This window comes from Panicum virgatum, chromosome 4N, assembly GCF_016808335.1.
Source record: "Panicum virgatum strain AP13 chromosome 4N, P.virgatum_v5, whole genome shotgun sequence".
Lineage (NCBI taxonomy): Eukaryota > Viridiplantae > Streptophyta > Magnoliopsida > Poales > Poaceae > Panicum > Panicum virgatum.
In genome coordinates, this window is record NC_053148.1 from 36,569,689 (window position 1) to 36,592,935 (window position 23,247).

Genomic DNA, 23,247 nt, shown 5'->3' on the forward strand with positions numbered 1-23,247 from the left:
ACACCATCCCAGGGAGAGTGATACTACCCGAGTACTCGCCATATGGGTGTAGTCGAAGATGCTTCCCACAAATTCAAAGGCTCGAGGATAGCACTAACTTCACATGCGCCTACCAGGATAGGGTCACAGAGATGCTTCCAGGGGGAACATCGTCCCATAGAGAACAATACTGCCTGAGTACTCACGATAGGGGAGTAGTTTGAGATGCTTCCCGTCAAGTTCAAGGGCTCAACGATAGCATTAACTTCCCATGCGCCTGCCGGGACAGGGTCACGGAGATGCTTCCTGGGGGAACATCATCCTAGGGAGAATGATACTGCTCGAGTACTCGCCAAAGGGGACTAGTCAGAGATGCTTTCAGCCGAGTTCAAGGGCTCGAGGATAGCATTAACTTCCCATGCACCTTCCGGGATAGGGTCACAGAGATGCTTCCAGGGGGAACACCATCCCATGGAGAGCGATATTGCCCGAGTACTCGCCATAGGGACGTAGTCAGAGATGCTTCCCGCCGAGTTCAAGGGCTCAAGGATAGCACTAACTTCCCGTGCGCCTGCCGGGATAGGGTCACGAAGATGCTTCCAGGGGGAACACCATCCCAGGGAGAGCGATACTGCCCGAGTACTCGCCATAGGGGAGTAGTCGGAGATGCTTCCCGCCGAGTTCAATGGCTCGAGGATAACATTAGCTTCCCATGCAACTACCGAGATAGGGTCATAGAGATGCTTCCAGGAGGAACACCATCCCAGGGAGGGCGATACTACCCGGGTTCTCGCCATAAGGGTGTAGTCGAAGATGCTTCCCGCCGCATACAAAGGCTTGAGGATAGCACTAACTTCACGTGCGCCTGCCAGGACAGGGTCACGGAGATGCTTCCAGGAGGAACATCGTCCAAGAGAGAGCAAACTGCCCAAGTACTCGCCATAGGGGAGTAGTTGGAGATGCTTCCCGCCGAGTTCAAGGGCTCGAGGATAGCATTAACTTCCCGTGTGCCTGTCGGGATAGGGTCACGGAGATGCTTCCAGGGGGAACACCGTCCTAGGGAGAGCGATACTGCCTAAGTACTCGCCATAGGGGAGTAGTCAGAGATGCTTTCCGCCGAGTTCAAGGGCTCGAGGATAGCATTAACTTCCCGTGCAACTGCCGGGACAGGATCATTGAGATGCTTCCTGGAGAAACACCATCCCAGGGCAAGCGATACTACCCGAGTACTCGCCATAGGGGTGTAGTCGAAGATGCTTGCCTCCGAATTCAAAGGCTCGAGGATAGCACTAACTTCACGTGCACCAGCTAGTACAGGGTCGCGGAGATGCTTCCAGGAGGAACACCGTCCCAGAGAGAGAAATACTGCCCAAGTACTCACTATAGGGGAGTAGTTCAAGATGCTTCCCGCCGAGTTCAAGGGCTCGACGATAGCATTAACTTCAAGTGCGCCTGCCAGGACAGGGTCACAGAGATGCTTCCAGGGGGAACACAGTCCCAGGGAGTGTGATATTGCCCGAGTACTGGCCATAGGGGATTAGTCGGAGATGCTTTCAGTCGAGTTCAAGGGCTTGAGGATACCATTAACTTCCCGTGCGCCTTCCGGGATAGGGTCATGGAGATACTTCTAGGGGGAACACCGTCCCATGAAGAGCGATATTGCCCGAGTACTCGCCATAGGGGAGTAGTCAGAGATTCTTCCCGCCGAGTTCAAGGGCTCGAGGATACCATTGACTTCCCGTGTGCCTGTCGGGACAGGATCGCAGAGATGCTTCCAGGGGGAACATCATCCCAAGGAGAGCTATACTGCCCGAGTACTCAACATAGGGGAGTAGTCGGAGATGCTTCCCCGCTGAGTTCAAGGGCTCAAGGATAGCATTAACTTCTTGTGCGCCTGCCGGGATAGGGTCACATAGATGCTACCAGGGGGAACACCATCCCAGGGTGAACGATACTACCCAAGTACTCGACATAGGGGAGTAGTCGGAGATGCTTCCCGTTGAGTTCAAGGGCTCGAGGATAGCATTAACTTCCTGTGTGCCTGCTAGGACATGGTCGCGGAGATGCTTCCAGGGGGAACACCGTCCCAGGGAGAGCTATATTGCCCGAGTACTCAACATAGTGTAGTAGTCGGAGATGCTTCGCCGCCAAGTTCAAGGGCTCGAGGATAGCATTAAAATCCCGTGCGCCTGCCGGGACAGGTTCACAAAGATGCTTCCAGGGGAAACACCATCCCAGGGAGAGCCATACTGCCCGAGTACTCGCCATAGCAGAGTAGTCGGAGATGTTTCCTGCCGAGTTCCAGGGCTCCAGGATAGCATTAACTTCCCGTGCGCCTGCCGAGGCAGAGTCACAAAAAATGCTTCCTGGGGGAGTGATGCTCCATGGAGTAAGTAAGAGTTCAGAGAGTCGATGTATAAGATGATAACTGTATGTATTGAAATCAATGGCTTAAACAAGACTTTTATTGCCAAAACTCTTTACCTAGACTCCATTTGCACGAGAGTGCCTACCGAAAACTATATAAAAGTTGATATAATATTGTTGGTGCGGGCGGTCCTGCTTTTTCATCCTTGGAAGGTGACGTTTGGGTTACGCTGCGGGTTGGGTGGCAACTGGGGTGCACCTAACGCGTAGCCTAGATTGCAGCATTCATAAGCCAAGTGCTTATTGTTCGGCTGCCAAGGGCAGCGCTTGTGGAGGGACCATTCAAAGCGTTCCAGAGTAAGGGCAGCTTTCTTGCCCTGCTGGGGGAGAGGGGTTGGCTTCGAAGGGCCGACTTCCGAGTTGTGGGCCCTGATGTTGGGCCTCTTGCGCGTCTGTCTTTGGTTGTAGCCCTCAGCCTCTTCATGTTCTTGGCGCTTGGAGATGATGACGGTGCGGGCGTCTCGCCCGATGTTGATGATGTTGCAGAGACCATTGTTGGAGTGGTCATGAGGTTCTCTAACATCTTCCTATAGTCGGTCAAGTAGTCGCTGGCGTCGTTCGGCGTGCTTATGGTTACGGGCCCTGTGGCACGCCGTCTCGTCCTCCCTGTCCTTGTCCTCCAGTTTCACGGTTACCATGACTGCTAGAGGAGGGGGAGGAAGGGGAGGATTTCTGTACTCTACCGTCTTTGCTCGGGCGGCGGCTGGGTCGTACAACACATCTACGTCGGAGAGGTACTACTTCTAGTCGTCGAGGTTGACTCACTCCATTGAGTCATCGTCGTCTTCAATCTCTAGCAGGCGTACCAAGTTGATATCTCTAGATGGGTCCTTGGTACATCTTTCTTCTTGGGGAGAGGGTAGCGGCAGTCCTTCTTCGTACGATAGCTCCTCCCCATTATCGGGCCAATCGGGGTTTGGTTTTAAAGTCGGGGGAGGACTAATGGGGTTACCTCCTTCGTTAGGTTTCCCCTGATCAGTTACCAGAGCCCCGGGATTTCCAAAGATCTGCTCGTGGCCAGTCTGGGGTAAGGAATCTAAATCCTTTTCTATTTTAGTTGGGATCTTAGATGTAGTAGCCTCCCGATAGATGGTGGCTTGGTTTTGTAACCCAAAAGGAATGTTCGGGGAATAATAGGTGGGTTCTGGTGGGTGAAGTCCCATCCTCGCCCGTGGTTTCACGTGAGCTGACTCATTTTCCTTTTTCATGGTTGCGCAATAGCTATGGTGAGCAGCGGATTGCGAGGGATGTTGCCGCTCATGTTGTTGGTGAGACTGGAAGTCGTCCCACATTCTTCTGGCCCTTGAGATGTGCCAGAGTTCTTCGATCTTATCGGGGCAGATCAGACATTCCATGAATAGATCAATATCGTCTGACCAGTCCTCCAAGTCGTTGAACTCATCTGGTGTCACTACAAGAAATGTGAGTATTAGTGACGAAAATCACTATGACGAAGGTAAAGAATGTCATAGAATAGTCAATGTTTTGTGACGATTCAAGTGTTTTCGTCATGAAGTTGAGTTAGGCGAGTGTCTTTGTGATGAATGCCGATTTTCGTCACAAAAGATGCAACAATCAATGACGATTTGATAAACTCGTCATTGAATATCAATTTATTAGTGACGTTTCCATTTCATGACAAACAAAGATTTGTCACAAATTGTATCTCTTACTATGTATTATAATAACTTCCAAATTTCAACCGTACAAGTAATGATTTTACCATGTTCATGAAAATGAATTAATTCTAATTTGAGTTCAATAATTTTATTTTTAGCATATAAATATATTTCTACCTATTTATTGAAATTACTTCACATTTCAAATAAAACGTGTTGTAAAAATATTAAAATTACAAAAAACATATAGACAAGTGCATATATATATTAAAAAACCATATGCAAATTTGGAATGAAAATTCAAAGATTTCTATATTTTACAACCTACTTTCCTTAGTCACTTAACTTGTATGAAACAAAATGAGAGATCTATCCATTTTGTGAATTATCTATACTTTAATTTCCGTAAAATATTATGAAACCTTTATATCAAGCTTATACATCTAAAGAACGACTCTATTGAAACCTTTAATATAACCCTGATTTCATATGTTTGTTTATGTAGAAATATTAATTAAAATTTGAGGTAATAATATATTTTTAGAATTTATATAGATTTCTACATATTTATTTGATTTATTTTAGATTTGACCATCATGTGTACTAGTACTTAAGATCCAAAAATTACAAATGACAAATAAAATTATATATGAGTTCATGAATTTAGTTTTGTTTGGAAAAAAGTTCATGAATTTAATTTACCATCAAAAGTTTTAATATTTTAAAATTCATCCCGCCAGTCCACATTTTCATGGCCTGCCAAGAGTAGCGAATATAAGTGCTCCCGCAAATCTTCCCAAACCCTAAATCGATTCATTCCCAACCCTCATCCCCTCTCTGTTTTTTCTCTCTTCCAGACTCCAGTCTTCCTCCCGAAGCCCCGCCGGCCGCCGCCACCAGCCAGGGCATCAGGCGCCGGCCGCCCCGGGCCGCCTCGCACCGGGCGCTGCGCCGTCGCCGTGCTCCGGCCCCACCGCGCCGGCCCGCCGTCCTCCGGGTGCCGGGCCGCCGCACGCCGCGTCGCCGACCGCGCCACTCCTAGTCGCTGCACGCCGTCAGATCTGCGTCCGCAGGTTCGAGTCGTCAACCCTCTCTGCTCTTCCACTTTCGTAGCCATCGCCGCTTCCCTCACTGCATGGCGCGGCAGCCGCAGGCGAGGTGCACGCACTGCTGGGACTGGGGCTGTGCTGGATCTGCAAGCCAGCTGCTCCAGTCGTGTTTTTTTTTTGGAAACAGTCGTGGTTGCTTGCCCGTAACCACTTTGCGTCGTCCAGGTCCTCTTGGTTTTCCCGTGGCTCATCCTCACCTGCCATGTTCCATCCGCATCTTTAGCTACACCAAATCCACATTCAAGGTTGGAGTTCTTTAGCGAGTGCTCCTGCCCCTGCATCTTATTTACATTCTCAAAATTATTGTTTGAATGTTGCTAGATATGAAGTTACTCCTGTTACTGCTATGACCCAGGTCCTAGTACTTGCCTGTGATTTTGCAATCGATGAAGACATACTTGCTCTTGCTCTAGGTGAGAACTAGCACATTTTTCTTAGCTAAAATAGACTACCCAGTATATGTTGTACGTGCTCTGCCAGTAGTGACATATAAGCAAAGAGATTAAACCTTGTAGGTGTTCTATGCTCCTAATTATACATGTAAAGGAAATGTAGCACGGGCTAGCGGGTAGGCGCAACTCGTGTAAGCTAAATATGCTGCAATGCCCTCTTTTTTAGGTGTGACTTGTGAGCTGCTAGTTATTTCTAATTAAATTTTGCATGCAGTGTCACTGCAAAGCACTGTATTTGCTTTGCCTCAGATCAAATGGAAAGGCAAGATTGGAAATCGTGGATAAAGGGACCAAAGGTGGACAGGTGGTTGTTCTTTGAAACCAAACCAGTTCAACAGCAAGTTGTAATTAACTTAGTGGAATGCTCATAGTAGAAGACCTCAGTTACTGTGTTAATTTTGTTCAGCCTCGCTTACTGCTAAACCACAATTTCAGGATACCTTAGGAGGTCAAGAGCCAAACTCTGATGATGATATTGTGGAGTTTTTTTGGTACAGTTTATGAAACAAGTTTATTTGGTGAACATAGGCATTCATTTAGCTGGTTCATGCCCACAATTTTTAGTTTTGTATTAGTTGAATGGTCAAGACATGTGACAAAGTGATATGTTATGAAATGGTTGTAATGGCACATGTTGTATAAATACCATGTAATTTGAATGCCTCGATTGAGTAAATATACAAGGATTCTCTAATATGTGGTGTTATTATCATATTTTTTTGTTCATCATATACTAGTCATGCTGGTTCATGATTTGTGATGTTCTGCTAAGAATTGTATGATGAAAAACAATCGTCATAGAAGGTACAAATTTAGTGACAATATACTGATTGTCATCAGATGCATTTAATGACGATAAGGAAATCGTCACCAAATGTACTTTTGTGACAATAAGCAAACCGTCACAAATGTGTTTCATTCTATGACAATTTTCTAAAGAACGTCATTAATGACATTTTGTGACGGTGGTTCTATGACGAACCTTGTGACGCAGTAAAAACGTCACTATTACACTTCTATGACGAAAAGCTATACTTTCAGTGATGATAATAGATCATCATAGATAGTTAAATCTCTTGTAGTGTGTTTCCAGATTGTTTAGGTAGTTAATAAATTCCTGATCATCATTGGGATCGAGAAACTCGGGCTTTATCTGTATGGGTCATGAATCGAGTGGCTCAAGTCCATTCATAAAGTCGTCGAAATCTTTGTTGAATTTTGCCTCAGGGTGTCTTGTTCCCTGGCATTCAATGTACTTTCTTCTAGGTTAATGCATTCTAGCAAGGTTTCATCTACTCGGTTAACTTGACTGAGGAGATCATCGGGCGACGGGTAGTGTGGCCTTATTATTCTTGGTTTTGCTGTGCTTGGCACAGTCTTTTCCAAGAGTGCTTTGCACGATGTTGATGCAATCTAGGAGGGAGATGTCCACTCGATCCAGATAGCCTGTCACGTGCTCTGGTTGGTGGCATTCATCCGGGGCCATGACGTAGGGTGTGGCGCTACGTTCCGGCATTTCTTGGGCCAAATTGACGCATATGGCGATCCTGTCAGAGAGCTGATCTCCCGTTGTGGCTGGATTTGGGTTGTAATCGTAGGAAGCGATCAGCACATCGGGGTTGGTCCAGTATTTGTTGGTCAGATCAGAATTTTCTCCTTCCTGGGTGTCCTCGGGAGGGTATCTGTGGTGGCTGCTGGAGCTGCCAAGTTGTTAGGGAGATGCCGGTTGATGGAATCGGATTCCTCGGCTTGGCGATCGTCTAGGTGGCCGGTGAAAGCACCCGATCTGTCGGCGATGTAGATCCATGACCCGAAAGTGAGAGTTGTACCTTTCTTAAGGGTACCATCTTGACTTGAGGATGCCATCGAGTCTGTCGGAGACCTACACCACAGTGGTAGCTAGCTGTCGGTGTTTTACCGTCACGTCTATCTAGGGATACTCTTAGGTAGAGAGATGATCGTGGGGGATGGCCGAGGTCAAGAACATGATGGTACAAGCAACACAAGGGTTTAGACAGGTTCAGGCCGCAGATATTGTGTAATACCCTACGTCCTATGTTGTTTATATTTCCTTGAGTACGCATAGAGAGGAAGTCTCTATGCACTGAGGGTTTAGGCTAATGTCTAGATGAATGGAAGGGGTCCCTGCCCACCCTTATATGGGCCGGGGGAGCAGGGTTACATGGAAATCCTAAGTCGGTTTACCTCCTAGAGCTTATCCCGAGTAGTTTCTGTCTAATCCTACTAGTACAAGATATGAGTAGTTACATGCTATACACAATATCTCCTATCCTATATCTCGCATAGGACCATGCCACATGAGATATCCTGTGGCCCTGGGTCTAACAGACTTACTAGTACTACATTCCTAAAGGAGGAGCTCATCCCACCGATAGAAAAAAGAAAGTGACTATGCGCACAAGATTTCCATGCCACAAGCAACCTTACGGTTCCCTGTAGTGTTGGTGCTACATGTGCGAGCATATGAGGGTGCAAGGGAGACACTACTGATCCTGAACGTATAAGGGGCTACTCTTTACAAGGGATAGATGCATATATGTATTTTTTTTACTGTAACTAACACTTGCTTAAATTTTCCATGGATTAAATAATTGCAGGATCATCCTGAAAAGCATGGTGGCCTGCTCCATGAGAAACAACTTCTAAATGTAGTCAAAGATTTGTGTCATTTCATTCTGCATGAAGTGGTCAACGTGAAAGGCAAATTTTTGACGAAGCACGAGAATTAGCAACGGACCATAAATACATTGGACTTCATAGTGGTACAATCAATAGCACCTTGACACCTCTATTAGCGTTCCTAGGGAATAGCGGGAAACATGTATTCAATATGCATTTTAATGATGTTTTATTTCCATATAATTTAGTTTTATATGCGTAAGTATAATTATATATATCAAACATATTCCATGTCTCGATTGCAAGTAGCTTAATAGATCAAAATTGGTGGGAATCCAAATTTTATAAAATAGCAGGAACAGAATCGAAAATTTCTAATCCGAATCGAAGAATTTTTTGAGCGGCTCAAAAAATATTTCTAAGGGGCCGATCCCCTCACCCACACCTGAAAATTCATTTGTAGGGGCATATCACCTCCTCCCCCACATGCCCCCTGAAAATCGATTTGTAGGGGCGGGTCACCTCCACCTACCCTACAAATGCATTTTAAGGAGGGGTGCGGGGATGGCCCGCCTCTAAAAATGGATTTTCAGCGTCGGGCATGTTACCCATCCCTACAAATAGTATTTTTAGGTGCCACGGTACTTGCCCTAAAAATATCGTTTCACCCACCATACCAACTTTTTTCGTAGTAGTGCTAACTGGTGAATTTGCTAGAAGAAAAGCATCTGGTGACTAATGTGTATATATACTTCTGTTATCCTATAGAGTTTATGAAAATAAGAAAACGTTTACATATATTTCCAGGGTGTGGTCTGGTCAGATGTGAAAAGTAGTTGAGAAGGTGGAGATTGCTTTTCAGAGAACAAGACGTGCCGCGGATAGACAAGTTTGTGGGATCGGAGGTTTTTTAGGCAATACCAAAGAGGCTTCAAAGCTGTTGTGGGCGCCGGCTCCGGACACTACAAACAAGCGGCTCAAAAAGTAAAAAGGACGGTCCCAATCCAGAAACCATCAATCAGTTTCCAGAAGTGTCACGTCACGAAGAAACGATGTTTAGAAACGGCACAACCCAACGCGGCGTTTCTTAGGGGGTGTTTAGATTGAGGGACTTTAAAAAAGTCCTAGGGACTTTTTAGTATTTAGAAGTATTAAATAAATATTAATTATAAAACTAACTGCAGAACCTTGGGGCTAAACTGCGAGACGAATCTAATGATGTATCTTAATCTATGATTAGCGAATGGTTACTGTAGCATCACTGTAGCCAATCATCGATTAATTAGGCTCATTAGATTCGTCTCGCGAAAAAGCACTCAGCTGTCAAAAAATATTTATAAACAGATTTTATTTAATAATATAAAATAGTAAGATTCCTTTTGATGTGATAGGGACTTTTGGAAAAAGTCCTGGAGCCAAACAGGCCCTTAGTGTGGACCCAACCAAATAAATTATCCAATTCTTTCATCTCTTTCCTCTGTGTCTTTACTCTTGAGCAGGGTTTTAAAAATCAGTCGATATTCACGATTATCAGTGATTTTTACCATTACCGACACAGACTGAAATCGGTTTTCAGTTGAGTTTTCAAAAAAAATCAGTCCAAAATTCAAAATTTTAAAAAAAAATTATAAAAGTGGAGGAAAAAATTCTATAAAAAACTAGAGCTTCTCCATGGCCTAGAATGGTATCACTCCATGAAAATAGCCTCCATTTAATTAGTCAAAAAAATATTTTTATCTAAACTCATTAGGCAACCAAACTATCCAAACCATCAGCCCATATTCTTTATTTTTTATTCCTGGTGACGCTCCATGGTCTATACAAGATTTGCTGCCGGTGGCATGCTAACGTGTTGGTACGGCCAGACATGCATGCATGCGTGTGAAAGAAAGCGATCCAGATAGGCAGATTCTTCATCAGTTGGTCGGTCACATGCCACTCAGATCGCACGGCATGCACGGGCCCGCCGTACGTAGTCGATGACTTGCATGCCCATCCAGATCAGACTAGGCAACACCATGAGGCAGAAGAGGAAGAATGAAAATTGCAATGTGTTCAGACTTTATGAATTTGTATGGATATGTAGAAAACTTTGCATGGAGTATCATGTATCCGCTTAATTAATGTACTCATATTTGTATGTACTCTCATTTTATAAATTTGTATGGATATGTAGAAAACTTTGCATGGAGTATCATGTATCCGCTTAGTTAATGTACTCATATTTGTATGGACCCCAAATGCAAAATATTAATATCTAGTTTTCTTATTTTCCTCCGAAAAATATGTTTATCAGCACACATCACTGATTTATCGTCGGTTTTTGTCGATAATCACTGATAAATAATCGATAATCGTTTTTTGAATTTGGACGTCCTTATCAGCTGGTATTGGCGATTTATTAGCGATTATCAATCGATTATCGTTACCGGTGGTGACTGATAAAGTGCTTATCAATGAAAATGTAAACCCTGCTCTTGAGTGCCGCCGGCGGCGACCCTTCTCCGGAGCTCGCAGGGATGCAGCAGGGCAACTGCGGCAGGCGGGCCTCGCGTGGCCAGCTAGCGGCAGGCCACCTTCGAGCGGCCGGCCGTCCGGGGCTCCGAGCGCCACTAGCCCTCCATTGCGGCATGCTGCTTCTTCGCTTTGCATCTGCGTTGAGCTTTGTTTCAACTTGGTCTACGGGAATCCACCGCTCTTTGGTTTGATTTCCCCACCTGAGTTTTGATTCGATACTACTTGATTTGGATTTTGGAGCTTTGCCTTGCCTGCCTCTGTGTGATTTTTGAGGTCCCCTGATTCAAACTGATGTTGTTACGTTGTTCCGCACGGGCGACAGAAGCCGGCGGACTCAGATTTGGTCTGCGTGGAGAGAAGCTTCAACTCGGTAGCAGGCACGGCGACGACTTGCACGGCGAGCTTTCCAGAGGCGCGGCGGGGGCAGATCCACGTTTCACGCCGGCGTCTTGCCTAGAGGAAGGTCCTGGGCCTCCTGGCCCAGGCGGCCGTGCGGCATGGCTTTGTGCGGCCCGTTGGTGGGTCCCGCAAAAAGAACGGGAAGAAACGAGGAATCGCCCCCAACGCGGAATCGCCGGTGTCTTCGCGCATTGGTAGACGAGTCGACCTAGTTTCGTGGATGAGAAACGGTGTCTTGTGTTTTTACTCTCTTTCCTCGTTAACTCAAATGACACATCAGATTTTTACTGACATGACATCCTATTAAATTCTATAAAAACTAGTTGAGATGGAGGGTTGGGACTGCTCTAAGACAAGCTCGAGGGCAACAACCGATAACAGGGGCTTTGTTTTCTTCCGGCACAGCTTAAGTTGCTGAAATAGTTCATGTCCATACCCAGTGTTGGCGGGACGGTCTAATGATAGATACTTCCTTCGTTCCAAATTATAAGTCAATCCAAAAATTTTGGAGAGTCAAACCATCTCAAAGTTTGATCAAAATTATAGATAGAAACATAAATATTTATAACATCAAATAGGTATACTATAAAAATATAACTAACAAAAAATCTAATAATATTTAATTAGTATCGTAAATATTATTATTTTGTTGTATAAATTTGGTCAAACTTAAAAAATATTGACTCTCCAAAAATTTTGGGATGACTTATAATTTGGAACAGAGGGAGTAGAACGCACGCGTAGAATATGCTATTCGCAACCTTTTTTGAATGTTTGCTTTTTTTGTTCGCAGAAGGAACAAAACGGAGACACCTTTTATGTAAAAAAGAATATTTATTGGATTGATGCCTCAAATGGAGAGACTTTTAGACATCAGTGTAAGCGTACACTGTGGCAGGTCTTATTTCTGGATACTTTAATTCAACTTTCTGTCTGGCAGCAGATGACGACTTTCAAGATGGGATGCTTTCCGCTTTCGTGTGAGGCTCGTGCACCAATGCCACGCATTTCAATTACTGTTTCTTAAAATAATCTCACATTGATGAGATCTCTGATGCCCTGTTATTATTTTTAGGCATAACGTATGGAATCTGTCGCTCATTTAAAATGGTTCTTGCAGTAAGCATCCGAGGAAAGGTTGTTGCTATGGAGCTCTTCCAGGACTGATGCGGATGCAATTTGAACATTCATTCTGCCTACCAGAAGTTGTTGAAAAAAAAATCTGATGTAGTTGGTGATGCAGAACCCTTCTAAGCGCTCGACTGGAAATTACGATGAAGATTGAAACTATCTCTACCAAAAAGAGTATACCAATGGTTTAAAAAAACGCATTGACAACGGTTTCTCATCCGTCCATCAGCAAGCGTACCATGTTGTCTTAGAGCATCTCATCCGTCCATCAGCAAGCGTAGCTACGAGCATACAAACCATGTAATTGATGCTCTAAGAAGAGTTCGCCAATTGCACTGATGAGGAATCAACTACAATGAGATTACTGAGAGAGAACTAGGTTGAATATCTCGGAGACGAGGAAAAACGAATGAATTATAATAGAAAAGTAAACGGAAAATCTAAGTGGAGAGGGAACTCCATTTAATCTTAATAAAGGAAGACCTCTAAAATTTTCCTAGAGTGGGAAGTGTGATCCCACCATATTTTCAAAAAAGTAAATTTATATATTTAACTTATGCGATAAAATAACTTTGCAAACCCGTGTTACTATAGGAATGTAACTTTATACTCTGCAAAGTTATGAAAAAGTACTTCATAGTGCAATAATGTTGGAAAAGTAACCTTTGAGATCCGTTCTTTATTAAAAAACCAACTTTGTACTACGTCAAAGTTAAAAAAAAAACTTGTAGTGCATGAATTTTAAGAAAAGTCACTTTGTAATTCGTGAAAGGAATGAAATTTCGGATAATATAAATGATCAATATAAAGTAACTTCTGACTAATTTATTATATGACAGGTTAAGACTTTTTTCTCCCAACAAAATTACTAGTGCCCTTAGTCGGTAAAAGTTATATTAACATGTTTATACAAAAGGACACGTAGGCTAGTGGTTACAAGAGACTCGGTATCATCTCAGGTTCTAGGTTTGACACCTCGTGGGAGCGAATTTTCTAGGATTTAATGACATTGTGCTTTCAGTGGTAGGTTATGTTCCCGTCGACAGCGAGGCGCGTGTGGTTACTTCATCAATCTCAATGATTTGCCAGCTCAGTCTTCGAAAATACTCATAAGAGTAGAGTTTGCGTTTGTGTCTTCATAGGAGTGAATGTGCGTGCGTTGTGAGTGTCTGAGTTGTACTGTGTAATTTAAAATAATAGGTTTATAATTTAAATATCTTTAATACAACATTGGTATTGTAGCAAGTAGAGTGCAAGATAAATATGGTTATCAAAGTATACTTCCAATTATCTTTTGCAAAGCTTAAAACGCAACAGTTGAAGAGGAAAAGTACACAAGGTTGAAGATATCCCCCCTCATTAATTTGCTCGTCAAAACAGAATGGATGGCGCCAGCTGTAGTTCAGCCCAAGCTACCACGCTTCCTGCACTTGCTGCCCGTGTGCCCCCTCCTGTCATGGCAGAGGCCAGCACCCAGATCGCCGCCGACCCAAAGGCCGCGGCCACCTATGGCGACGACTGGCGTTCCCAGCTCCAGCGAGACGCGCGGAGCAGGATAATCTCTAAGATGTATGTCACTCAACCTTCCCTGGTCCTACCCATTGACCTCCATAATCTCAACTCAGGCCCAACTGTTCCTATTTGCTTTTCAGTTATTTTTTTCTATCAAAATTTCATCTCCATTCTTCTAGCGTATTCTTTCTCTTCTTCTTGCTTTTGCTTTTGTAACTAGAAGAGGTATGGTGCGTGCATGCAACAACATTTTCTTAGATCCAAATTAGAACTGTATGTATTCCGTAGTCGTCTTTTTAGGTGACGTTTTCTAGTCTTCCTAAGTAAAAGAGTTTTCGGCATATTGGTAAAAAGAGTAAATGGTTCTGATACATCCATCTATTATTACCATGGGTATGCTTTCTTTTTTTTATGCTGATTGATATGCCTGTCTAGTTTCTACACTGTACTAGTTGTGTGGATCACAATGTGCAGTTTACACTTTCAGGCCTGTTAGCAAGATATATATAGCTCAAATTTTATTGATATATTAGTGATTTGGATATGGTTCATGGGCTATATCTTGGGCTTGTTCCTAAACATTATGGTCTTATTTGCTGCTTATTATAGTTCTAAGTAGTTAGTACTCACGCATGGTAGCTTCAGTGAGGGGCAACCGCGGCCGGGCGGCTCGCTGCGGAACCGGCGGCGGGCCGGCGGGGATCCGCGTCCGCGCGCTAGAGGTCACTAGGGGCGGATGGCGAGCGGCTTCCACAACCGCGGGTGTCTCGCGGCGACGGTGGGCGATGAGGCCGTGCCCGTGCGTAAACGGATGGTCACCCCCAACGCCGAACGGTGGCGTCTTGGACCATCCGGCGTGCAGACACTGTTCCTCAAGTAGAAAACCGTTTCCTTTTTCATTCTTCTCTTTTCTTGTTAATTCAATTGTCATATGTCACCAAATTGCTTGTATGGATGGTTATTAATGTTATATAAACTATTCTAATTGAAAGGTTATGATGAGTCTCGGTCCCAATCTTCACGACGTAGGATCTTGAACAAGATAACTAATTGAAATCTCAGCCAAAATAACTAGCTGCAAGCAGTCGGGTAACTAGTGCAACTTGACGACACGCACAAGGAGCCAACCACCGTCTCTATACGGCAGCCTGAACCAAGGATTCGCCCAATCACACTCTCAAAGAACCAACATACGCAGCCTGCATACGAAGTAGCAGGAGCACGGATTGGGTGCCGATGAAGCGGCCGCTTTTGTAATTCCAAGAGAAATCACAAGAGTAAAGGGTAGAGATCACTCTCTGAATTTGTTAGTACACAGCTGAACAAAAGGGGTTCTATTTCATTATCAAGTCTTTTTTTATCTCTGAGATACATGGAGTACTTATACAAGGAACAACCCTCCTTGTTGGGTGTGAACGACTCTGGAGTTATGTTAACTCAAAAGTCACCATGAACTGAAATCCCAAGGAGCCTTGCGTGGCTGTTGGTCTTCTGTGTAGTCTCCACTAAATTGGTCATAACTCTTTATTGGGAAGTCCAATTGATGTGAGGTTGTTGCGTTGGAAAGCTAACGTGATAACCTTTCCAACCATGTGCACCATGAACCACGAAATATTGTACAGTGGTACAGTTTTGGCATGGGAAGTTGATCATCTGACAAACTGTTGATCTTCTTAGCAGCCTTCACTAAAGTACTTAGATCTCATTAACGGATAATCTAAAGTACTCAGTAAGTATGCCATTGGAAAAGTATACTTGATAAGATTTCCAAAATGTTATTGATGCTCTCAACCTCACATTTGGTGGAACTACACATCTCATTTTTATTTTCACTCGCACTCAATTTGGCTATGTGGCACTCATTCTCACATGAGTTTTGAGGCACAATATCTTCAACATTTTGTGGAACAACATATGAATATATGCTTTCATTCGTGGTCTTTCTCAATGGCATTGGGACAACAATAGTTGCATCAATATAGTCATCTTTCACCTTCTCAAAAGTCACTAAACTTGCTTCGGAAGAAGTGGAATCATGTGCATTATTCTTGCCTTCAAACTGAACTTTTTGTGGCATGTTAGAGCACAAACTTCCAGCACAACTGTCTAACAATTCCTCACAAGTGGCAGCTGATGGTACAACACATCTTGGCACTTTGTTCAAACTTGGAACAACATTAGCTTGTAACTGCAGATTCATTGAAGCATGATGAAGTTTATCTTGGACAGATTTCTCACTTGCACGAGGATGCATAATAGAAATGTTTTTCTTCTCACATTCAGCTCTCAAATTGACACTTTGGTCGGCCTTCAAATTCAGATTAGACGCGCCTTCAAAATCTGAAGTGCTATCAATTTCTTGATCACATTTTTGGTCTGAAGTCTCACTATGTTGCACAGAAAAATTCTGAAAAGGTTTGGAGCATACAAATTCACCATCACTAGAACAAGGCACAAGACTTGTTAATTCTACAACTCTTGGGTTCAGGCATTCTGATGGTGCTTCTTGCTGAATAATTTTCAGATTTCCATGAGGTGAAACTGCAGCATATTCCTTCAACTCCTCTGTGGCATGTGCAACAGAACTTTCTTCTTGATCTTGCTTATCATTTCTCTCATCAAATTGAGGCATAAAGCTATCTTCTTGCTGCTCAACAAAGTTCTTTTTGGAGTTGTATTGTATATGTTCTCTTCTTTTAGCACTAGAATCAACTGAAGAAAGTTTTGGTACAACATGTCCTCTCTTCTTGCCTGGAGTTGATGATGACTTCTCTCCAAGAACAGAGGATATATCTGAATGTAGCTTTGCACCGAAGTCTTGGCTCAAATTAATGCGCCTTTGTGATCTTGTCTTGCTGCATTTTCATAATTTTCTTCTTTTCTCTAATTGCACAACTTAGAAGATCTTGCAAACTTCTAAAATACTTTCCCTCGAGTGCAGCAACAATGTCATCATTAAGACCCCTCTCAAAGTATTCCATTGCATTCATGTCATCAAGAACATTTGCTCTATGCAAAGAAGAGCATAACTTATCATAATATGCTTGGACAGATCTACTACCTTGCTAGATATTCTCCAAACCACGAAGCAAAATCAGCCCATATTTTCTTAAAACAAATTCTTTTCTCATGGCCTTCTTCAAATCTTTCCAATTCTTGACCAGACACTTCTGTGGATATTGCTTCCACCAATCAAGAGCATAATCTTCAAACTCAAGTACAGCTCGTGTTATCTTCTTGGATTCTGGAAAACCTTGAACTTCAAGTTCAATCTTCATTTTCTCTTGCCAATCAAGAAACTCTTCCGGATTAGTACTTCCATAGAATGGAAGATTAGTGTATCTCCGGTCTGCCATGGTTAATGCATATGCAACAACAAGCTTATATGTGGAATAGAAATTATGTGGATATAACAACCTCACCTTCTCTTACCAACCGAAGCTCTTATGTTTTTCTACAGATCACTGAAGTAATCCGTGTGGTGGTAAAGAGTAGTGATAATTGAGCGAATACAAGATCAAGCAAAATGTACACGATGATTTTTATGTGGAGCTTGGTAAGGGTGATACATAAGGGGCAATCTGAATTCTAGTTGTTGTAAAGTTAAATAGCAATCCAAACTAGAGATCCAATGCCTAGTGCTGATCACAAGATATGAGTGATGTAACGGATGCAACACACGCACAAAAGAAATTTCAGACTTGATGCAAACAAGGATTATGCTAGGGATGGATGGTTCACAAGAAATCTCCTAGCAAAAATTGCACCAAAGGAAGATAGCAAACAGGTTACACAACTTGATATGAAAATTCAGCACTTGTGCATACCAACACTCTGATCTCCCTTCTTTCTTTTCCAACTTTCTCAGCACAACAAATTTTTTTTGATTCAACTTTTCTTTCCTCTTTTTTTGACTCTTTTTTTAACAATACTAAGACAAGATCAGATATAGTACTTGCAAAAATTAAAGGTAGAAACTCATGCAACCAGTAGCTATATATGTTGATAGGATAAAAGTTTACGCAAAGGATAGAATTGGTTTACTCTCTTTTTTTGTGAGAATTTTTCAGAGATATGAAGGGCACCAAAAGGACACGCAAAGGATGATATGATCAGCAACTAAACAAAGACTCTAATGGATTGAAACTTAACCAAACTCACTAGATAAATAGATTGAGATAAAAGGCTATGACAGAATTTTTTTTGGCTTTATGGTGGATAGGACGAAGACAAAAATATATATACCTAAGGGTAAAGAATCCTACCGTGGCAACGCAGCTCTTGATACCAGATGATGAATCTCGGTCCCGATCTTCACGGCATAGGATCCTGAACAAGATAACTAGCTGAAATCTTAGCCAAGGTAACTAGCTGAGCAGCCGGGTAACTAGTGCAACCTGACGACACGCACAAGGAGCCAACCACCGTCTCTATACGACAGCCTGAACCAAGAATTCGCCCAATCACACTCTCAAAGAACCAACCTACGCAGCCTGCACATGAAGTAGCAGGAGCACGGATTGGGTGCCGATGAAGCGGCCGCTTTTATAATTCCAAGGGAAATCACAAGAGCAAAGGGGTAGAGATCACTCTCTGAATTTATTAGCACACAGCTGAGCAAAAGGGGTTCTATTTCATTATCAAAAGTCTTTATTCATCTCTAAGATACATGGAGTACTTATACAAGGAACAACCCTCCTTATTGGGTTTGAATGACTCTTGGAGTTTCTGGAGTTATGGTAACTCAAAAGTCACCACGAATTGAAATCCCGAGGAACCTCGCGTTGCTGTTAGTATTCTGTGCAGTATCCACTAAATTGGTCATAACTCTTTATTGGGAAGTCAAATGATGTGAGATTTGATGCGTTGGAAAGCTAACGTGATAAGCTTTCCAACCATGTGCAGCATGAAACACGAAATATTGTACAGTGGTACAGTTTTGGCATGGGAAGTTGATCGTCTGACAGACTGCTGACCTTCTGAGCAGTCTTCACTAAAGTACTCAGATCTCATTAACGGATAATCTAAAGTACTCGGTAAGTATGCCATTGGAAAGTAGACTTGATAAGCTTTCCAAAATGTCCTCATTGACCATTATAGCTTTTGGGAATCAAAAGTTATGACTGATTCTTTTCGGACTGTTCTACAGCACTGGTCAGGTTCGAGTGTGGTCCTTCGCTGTAATCTTACCGAGTGTGGTCAGGTTCAGACTCTAAATTTAGCTAGCATTATTGCTAGTCTCTTGGAGATGCTCTAAGTTGTCTCATGCAGTTTTATGAAGGATTTTTGATCATGTGGAGTAGGGACGGGGGAGAGAGATACTCCCTCCATCCAAATTTGATAGATATATTTCAAAAACTTAAATATCCAAAAATGATAGCTACATTTGCTATTGGCATAGGTTGTGACAATAAATAGCACTAGTAACGAGGAGTTCCCAGTTAAAACATTAGAGGACCAACAAAAAATCTGTGTTGCATTTATTAGATTGATAAGCACACTTGTTGTTCTTGGTCATTGTGCCATATATAAATATATCTATCAAAATTGGATGGAGGGAGTAATAAGGTAGTTGCTTCGTGAAACAACCGCCTTAGAAGCTAAAATTAAGGGCATTGAGACCGCTTTCTCACTCTTGTACGAGTTGTTGTAGTAGCACTACTCACTGTTTTTCTTCTTTTAATTCCACACTTTAGGGATATGATACTACTACGGGACAACACAAACAACAACCTATCATAGACGTTGTCTGTAAAATCGTCTTAAGATGACGTTGTCACTGCATGATATACAATCTATTAGGCAACCTATTAGCCAATCCGCCACCATCACAAGTCTCTCTACTACCAAGGCACTATTGTTTTTGATCAAATATGCACACTTGCGTAAACAAAGATTCGAACTGCTTAACTCAAGACTCGTCCATACACCCCTCCTCCACCACACTACACAATCAGTTGTGAACTATGGTTATTGAGAACTTCTATACTATGGTTATTGTAAACTATAGATATAGAAAAAATATACCAAATATATTCAGTGTATATAAAGATTAAGATTGTGAAAAGATAAAAATATAACTTGAGTTGTATTGGATAATATATAGTCATAGTCATATGTACACTACTAGTAAATGATTTTGTGATACTAAAATTTTGGATCTTAGCACAGCAACTATGATATGGAACTACTCTACATCCGAGATTGCTTGAAAACAAATAAAAAATTATAGATTTTAAACAGGAGAGAACTTATAATAATTGTTTAGACTATTAAATGAGCTTAAATGAAAAAGTTGTCAACTAAAAAATTTGGAGCTCGTCAAACTCTACCATTTTTGTTTAAAGTTTGTCTTCATCGAAGATCATATGAAAAGTTATGAATTTTTTTGCGTTAGACAATTTGTAGGGGTGGGTCATGCCTAGACTAAAAATGGTGACCATTTCCAGGGACGGGTGATGCTATCACATATATCTAGAAATGCATTTTCAGGAGCATATCAACTCATACCGTAGCTCTGTTCCCTTTTTAGGAACGGGTTACTTTTCGATCCACTCTAGAAAAAAAATGAGACATTTCTACAAATTATTTTTTAGTAGAGAGTAGTACACCATGATTTGAATTCGTGTGGCATCACCAGCTTCAGCTCCTTCTAATATATGCACTATGGCGGTATTTTGTTGCATTGTTGCTGATCTTTTCTCTCAGCATGGGGGATATAAATGGTACGGATATTTCCCAATCGACTGTCTGACCAAAAGGGGCAGATATTAATTCAGATTGTTTTGCAGGGATATGCGGTTACTATTCTGGATATGACATCAGATATCGGATATTTAAATTGAATATTCCGATGGATATCGGATAGATTCAGATATTTATATTATTACAAATATATGCCAAATATATACATTAGTAAACATTTAATTCATTCTTTAAAAACTTATAACTAATTAATTTCTAAACCCAAAAATGTAAAATTAGTATAAAAATGTAAAATAAGTACAAAAATTTATAACAGGTCGGTTGCAGCCCCCGAGCCTCGTATGACGAGGCGGGGCCATCTGGTAGGTCGGATGAGGCGCCGGCTCCTTCTCTTGGTCAGGCGGAAGGAAATCCCCTCCTTATGTCCGACAAAGTTGAGCCCCTCTACGTAGGTCGAGCTTACTGATGCCGCTATCAGCTCGCCTTATGCGGCGGTTGGGCCCGCCAACTCCCTCTTTGGATATCCAAGTTATTTATACCCGACAAATTGTTTGTAAATTTATTTTGTTAAGCATAATGTAGTTAAAATTTGGTCTTGTAGGGTGTTCAAATGTTAAAACACGAGTGATATGAGTAAATAATGTTGCCTTTACTCGATATCCGTAGAAATATCCATATATGATATTAACCACAATTGGTTTACTCGGTATTAGATACAGATCTATTCTTATTTGTAACCAAAGATACCCACATTCGTATATGTATGCTAGTGTGTCGTATTTGAGTCTGAATCTGATAGAAAATGTAAAAATAAATACAATATCAGTGATATCCGTCTGTATCCGATCCGTTTACGTCCCTACTATAGAATCGAAACTAAACTATAAGAAATTGGTGGAGCAAAAAAAAAAAAATGGCTCCACTGACTCCAGCTCTCCTACGCACGCGCTATGGTAGTAGCACTATAGTAAAGAAGCCGCAGTCGGGCAGAGCCGCACCAAACGGAGCCCATATTTTGTTGTTCCTCCTATTATCTGATCACAAATGCCATTTTATACGGGTATAAACACATCCTATTTGCAGCCTGCTCTCTCTTAGGCATGTCTTCTCTTACTTCGTGCGTGGGATGTTAAAACTGTCACGCATATCATCATCTGCCTTCTTGTATCATTTTACAAATCAACATATCTGCTCCTTTAACCACATATTGCGTCACACGTGTAGAATGGAGACTATGGGGGCGTATTCGAGGCCCTTGGCGGTACCCGAGGGACTGGATGAAATCCTGAAAGCTGCTGTGCAACTTGAAAAAAGACCTATGCCACAGCAGGAACGCAGGTATGTTCAATAATATTTTGCTGGGCGAAGCTTTACTTCTGATCTTTTAAATGGGTCAAAAAGAATTTGAGGGTCAGTAATAACATCGATTGTGGAATTGTTCAAATAAGCAGATATATTTTTAGCACAAGTTTAAGTACTTGAACCATTTTTTTAGATTAAGGAAAGTTCCAGCCTTGAACACTCTCAAAAGAGAGTGTCTACAGCCAAAAGAGGGGTTGAACCCTCGAGTTACAAGAGTTAGACTCTAAACCTCAAATGAGGAATTTCACGAATAGAAACTAAAGAACAAGGTAAGAAAACTAGAAGGCTAAGTTTCAATCTTCTTCTTCGTTCCTGCTTCAACCTCAACATCATTGCTTGTTACACTTTGTAACGAACATGGCACCATTTATGCCATTTCGAGTGATTTTGGTGATCGTATGACAACGCAATCAATGGGACTAATGGTTTTGTTGAGTGAATATTTCTAGATCCCAGGGATGATGTAAAAAGGCCATACAAACAAATACACGAAGAAAGAACTCAAAGAAACGCTGAATTGGACGAGTTCTACTGAAACCAGTAGCACCGGAAGAACCGATGCCTATAGCATCGGTGCATCCGATAGTTGTCGGAAGATCCGACAGCCTGGCTTTGGTGCAAGACTAAGTGCCTCTAGAAATCAAGTGAAGAAAGGATGAAGCACCGGTTGAACCGACGGTGTCAAGAGAAGCATCGGTGTAATCAATGTACTATGTTCCAGAGACGATGTCAAGCGCGAGGGAGCCACGCCTTCAGCACCGGTTGAACTGGTGGAGTGTCGGAGCAAGGCGTCAGTGCAATGATGTCAGCAAGGGCAACGTCTACATGGAGATCAAGAGGCACCGGTTGAACCGACACTAAGTCATCGGTTAAACAGGTGGTTGCCAACTCAACTGCAGAAGTGTCAGAGTTGCCAACGGCTACTTCAAAGCGCAGAGTGACCGGAAGAACCGGTGCCCTATGCATCGGAAGTTCCGATGCCTACGCAGGAACTGGCTAACGGCTAGTAACGGCTAGTTCGAGTTGGTGGCCTATATATATGAGCTCCCCTGGCCATTTGAAGATTGCTGGAGTCTCAAGACATCTCATACACATCCAAGAACACCTCCAAGCCATCCAAGAGCATAAAGATCAAATCCTTAGTTCTTAGCACAAGCTTTGTGAGTGTTAGTGCTAGATTAGCTCTGGAGTGAGTGATCAAGCAAGGTTTAGATCCTTATGCTGTGGTTCTAGAGTGAACCAACATTGTATCTTGGTGCGCCAGCCATCCTTGGAGCTTTGGTGGCTCGCCGGCAAGTGAACGACCCTCCGGCTTGGTGTGGAGCGGCGTTGACGACATTGTGCGGGGGACGGAGACCCCTCCTTCGTGGGCAATCTCCCTTAGTGAAGATCGGG

General features: G+C 42.7%; 1 protein-coding gene and 1 long non-coding RNA gene across 2 annotated transcripts in view; both read left to right on the plus strand.

Moving 5' to 3' along the window:
- The first annotated feature begins 4,984 nt into the window (after nucleotides 1-4,984).
- On the plus strand, nucleotides 4,985-5,523 carry LOC120671062. Its single transcript, XR_005673485.1, has 3 exons — nucleotides 4,985-5,098; nucleotides 5,173-5,397; nucleotides 5,490-5,523. It is a non-coding gene; the product is annotated as an uncharacterized LOC120671062 (long non-coding RNA).
- An 8,146-nt stretch (nucleotides 5,524-13,669) lies between these two features.
- The window catches only part of LOC120670458, a 35,590-nt gene continuing 26,012 nt past the window's right edge, over nucleotides 13,670-23,247 (plus strand). Inside the window, exons 1-2 of the mRNA XM_039950556.1 lie at nucleotides 13,670-13,842; nucleotides 21,715-21,828. Coding sequence (XP_039806490.1) covers nucleotides 13,730-13,842; nucleotides 21,715-21,828 — 227 coding nt within the window. The 5' untranslated portion in view covers nucleotides 13,670-13,729. The remainder of the gene's footprint in view (nucleotides 13,843-21,714; nucleotides 21,829-23,247) is intronic.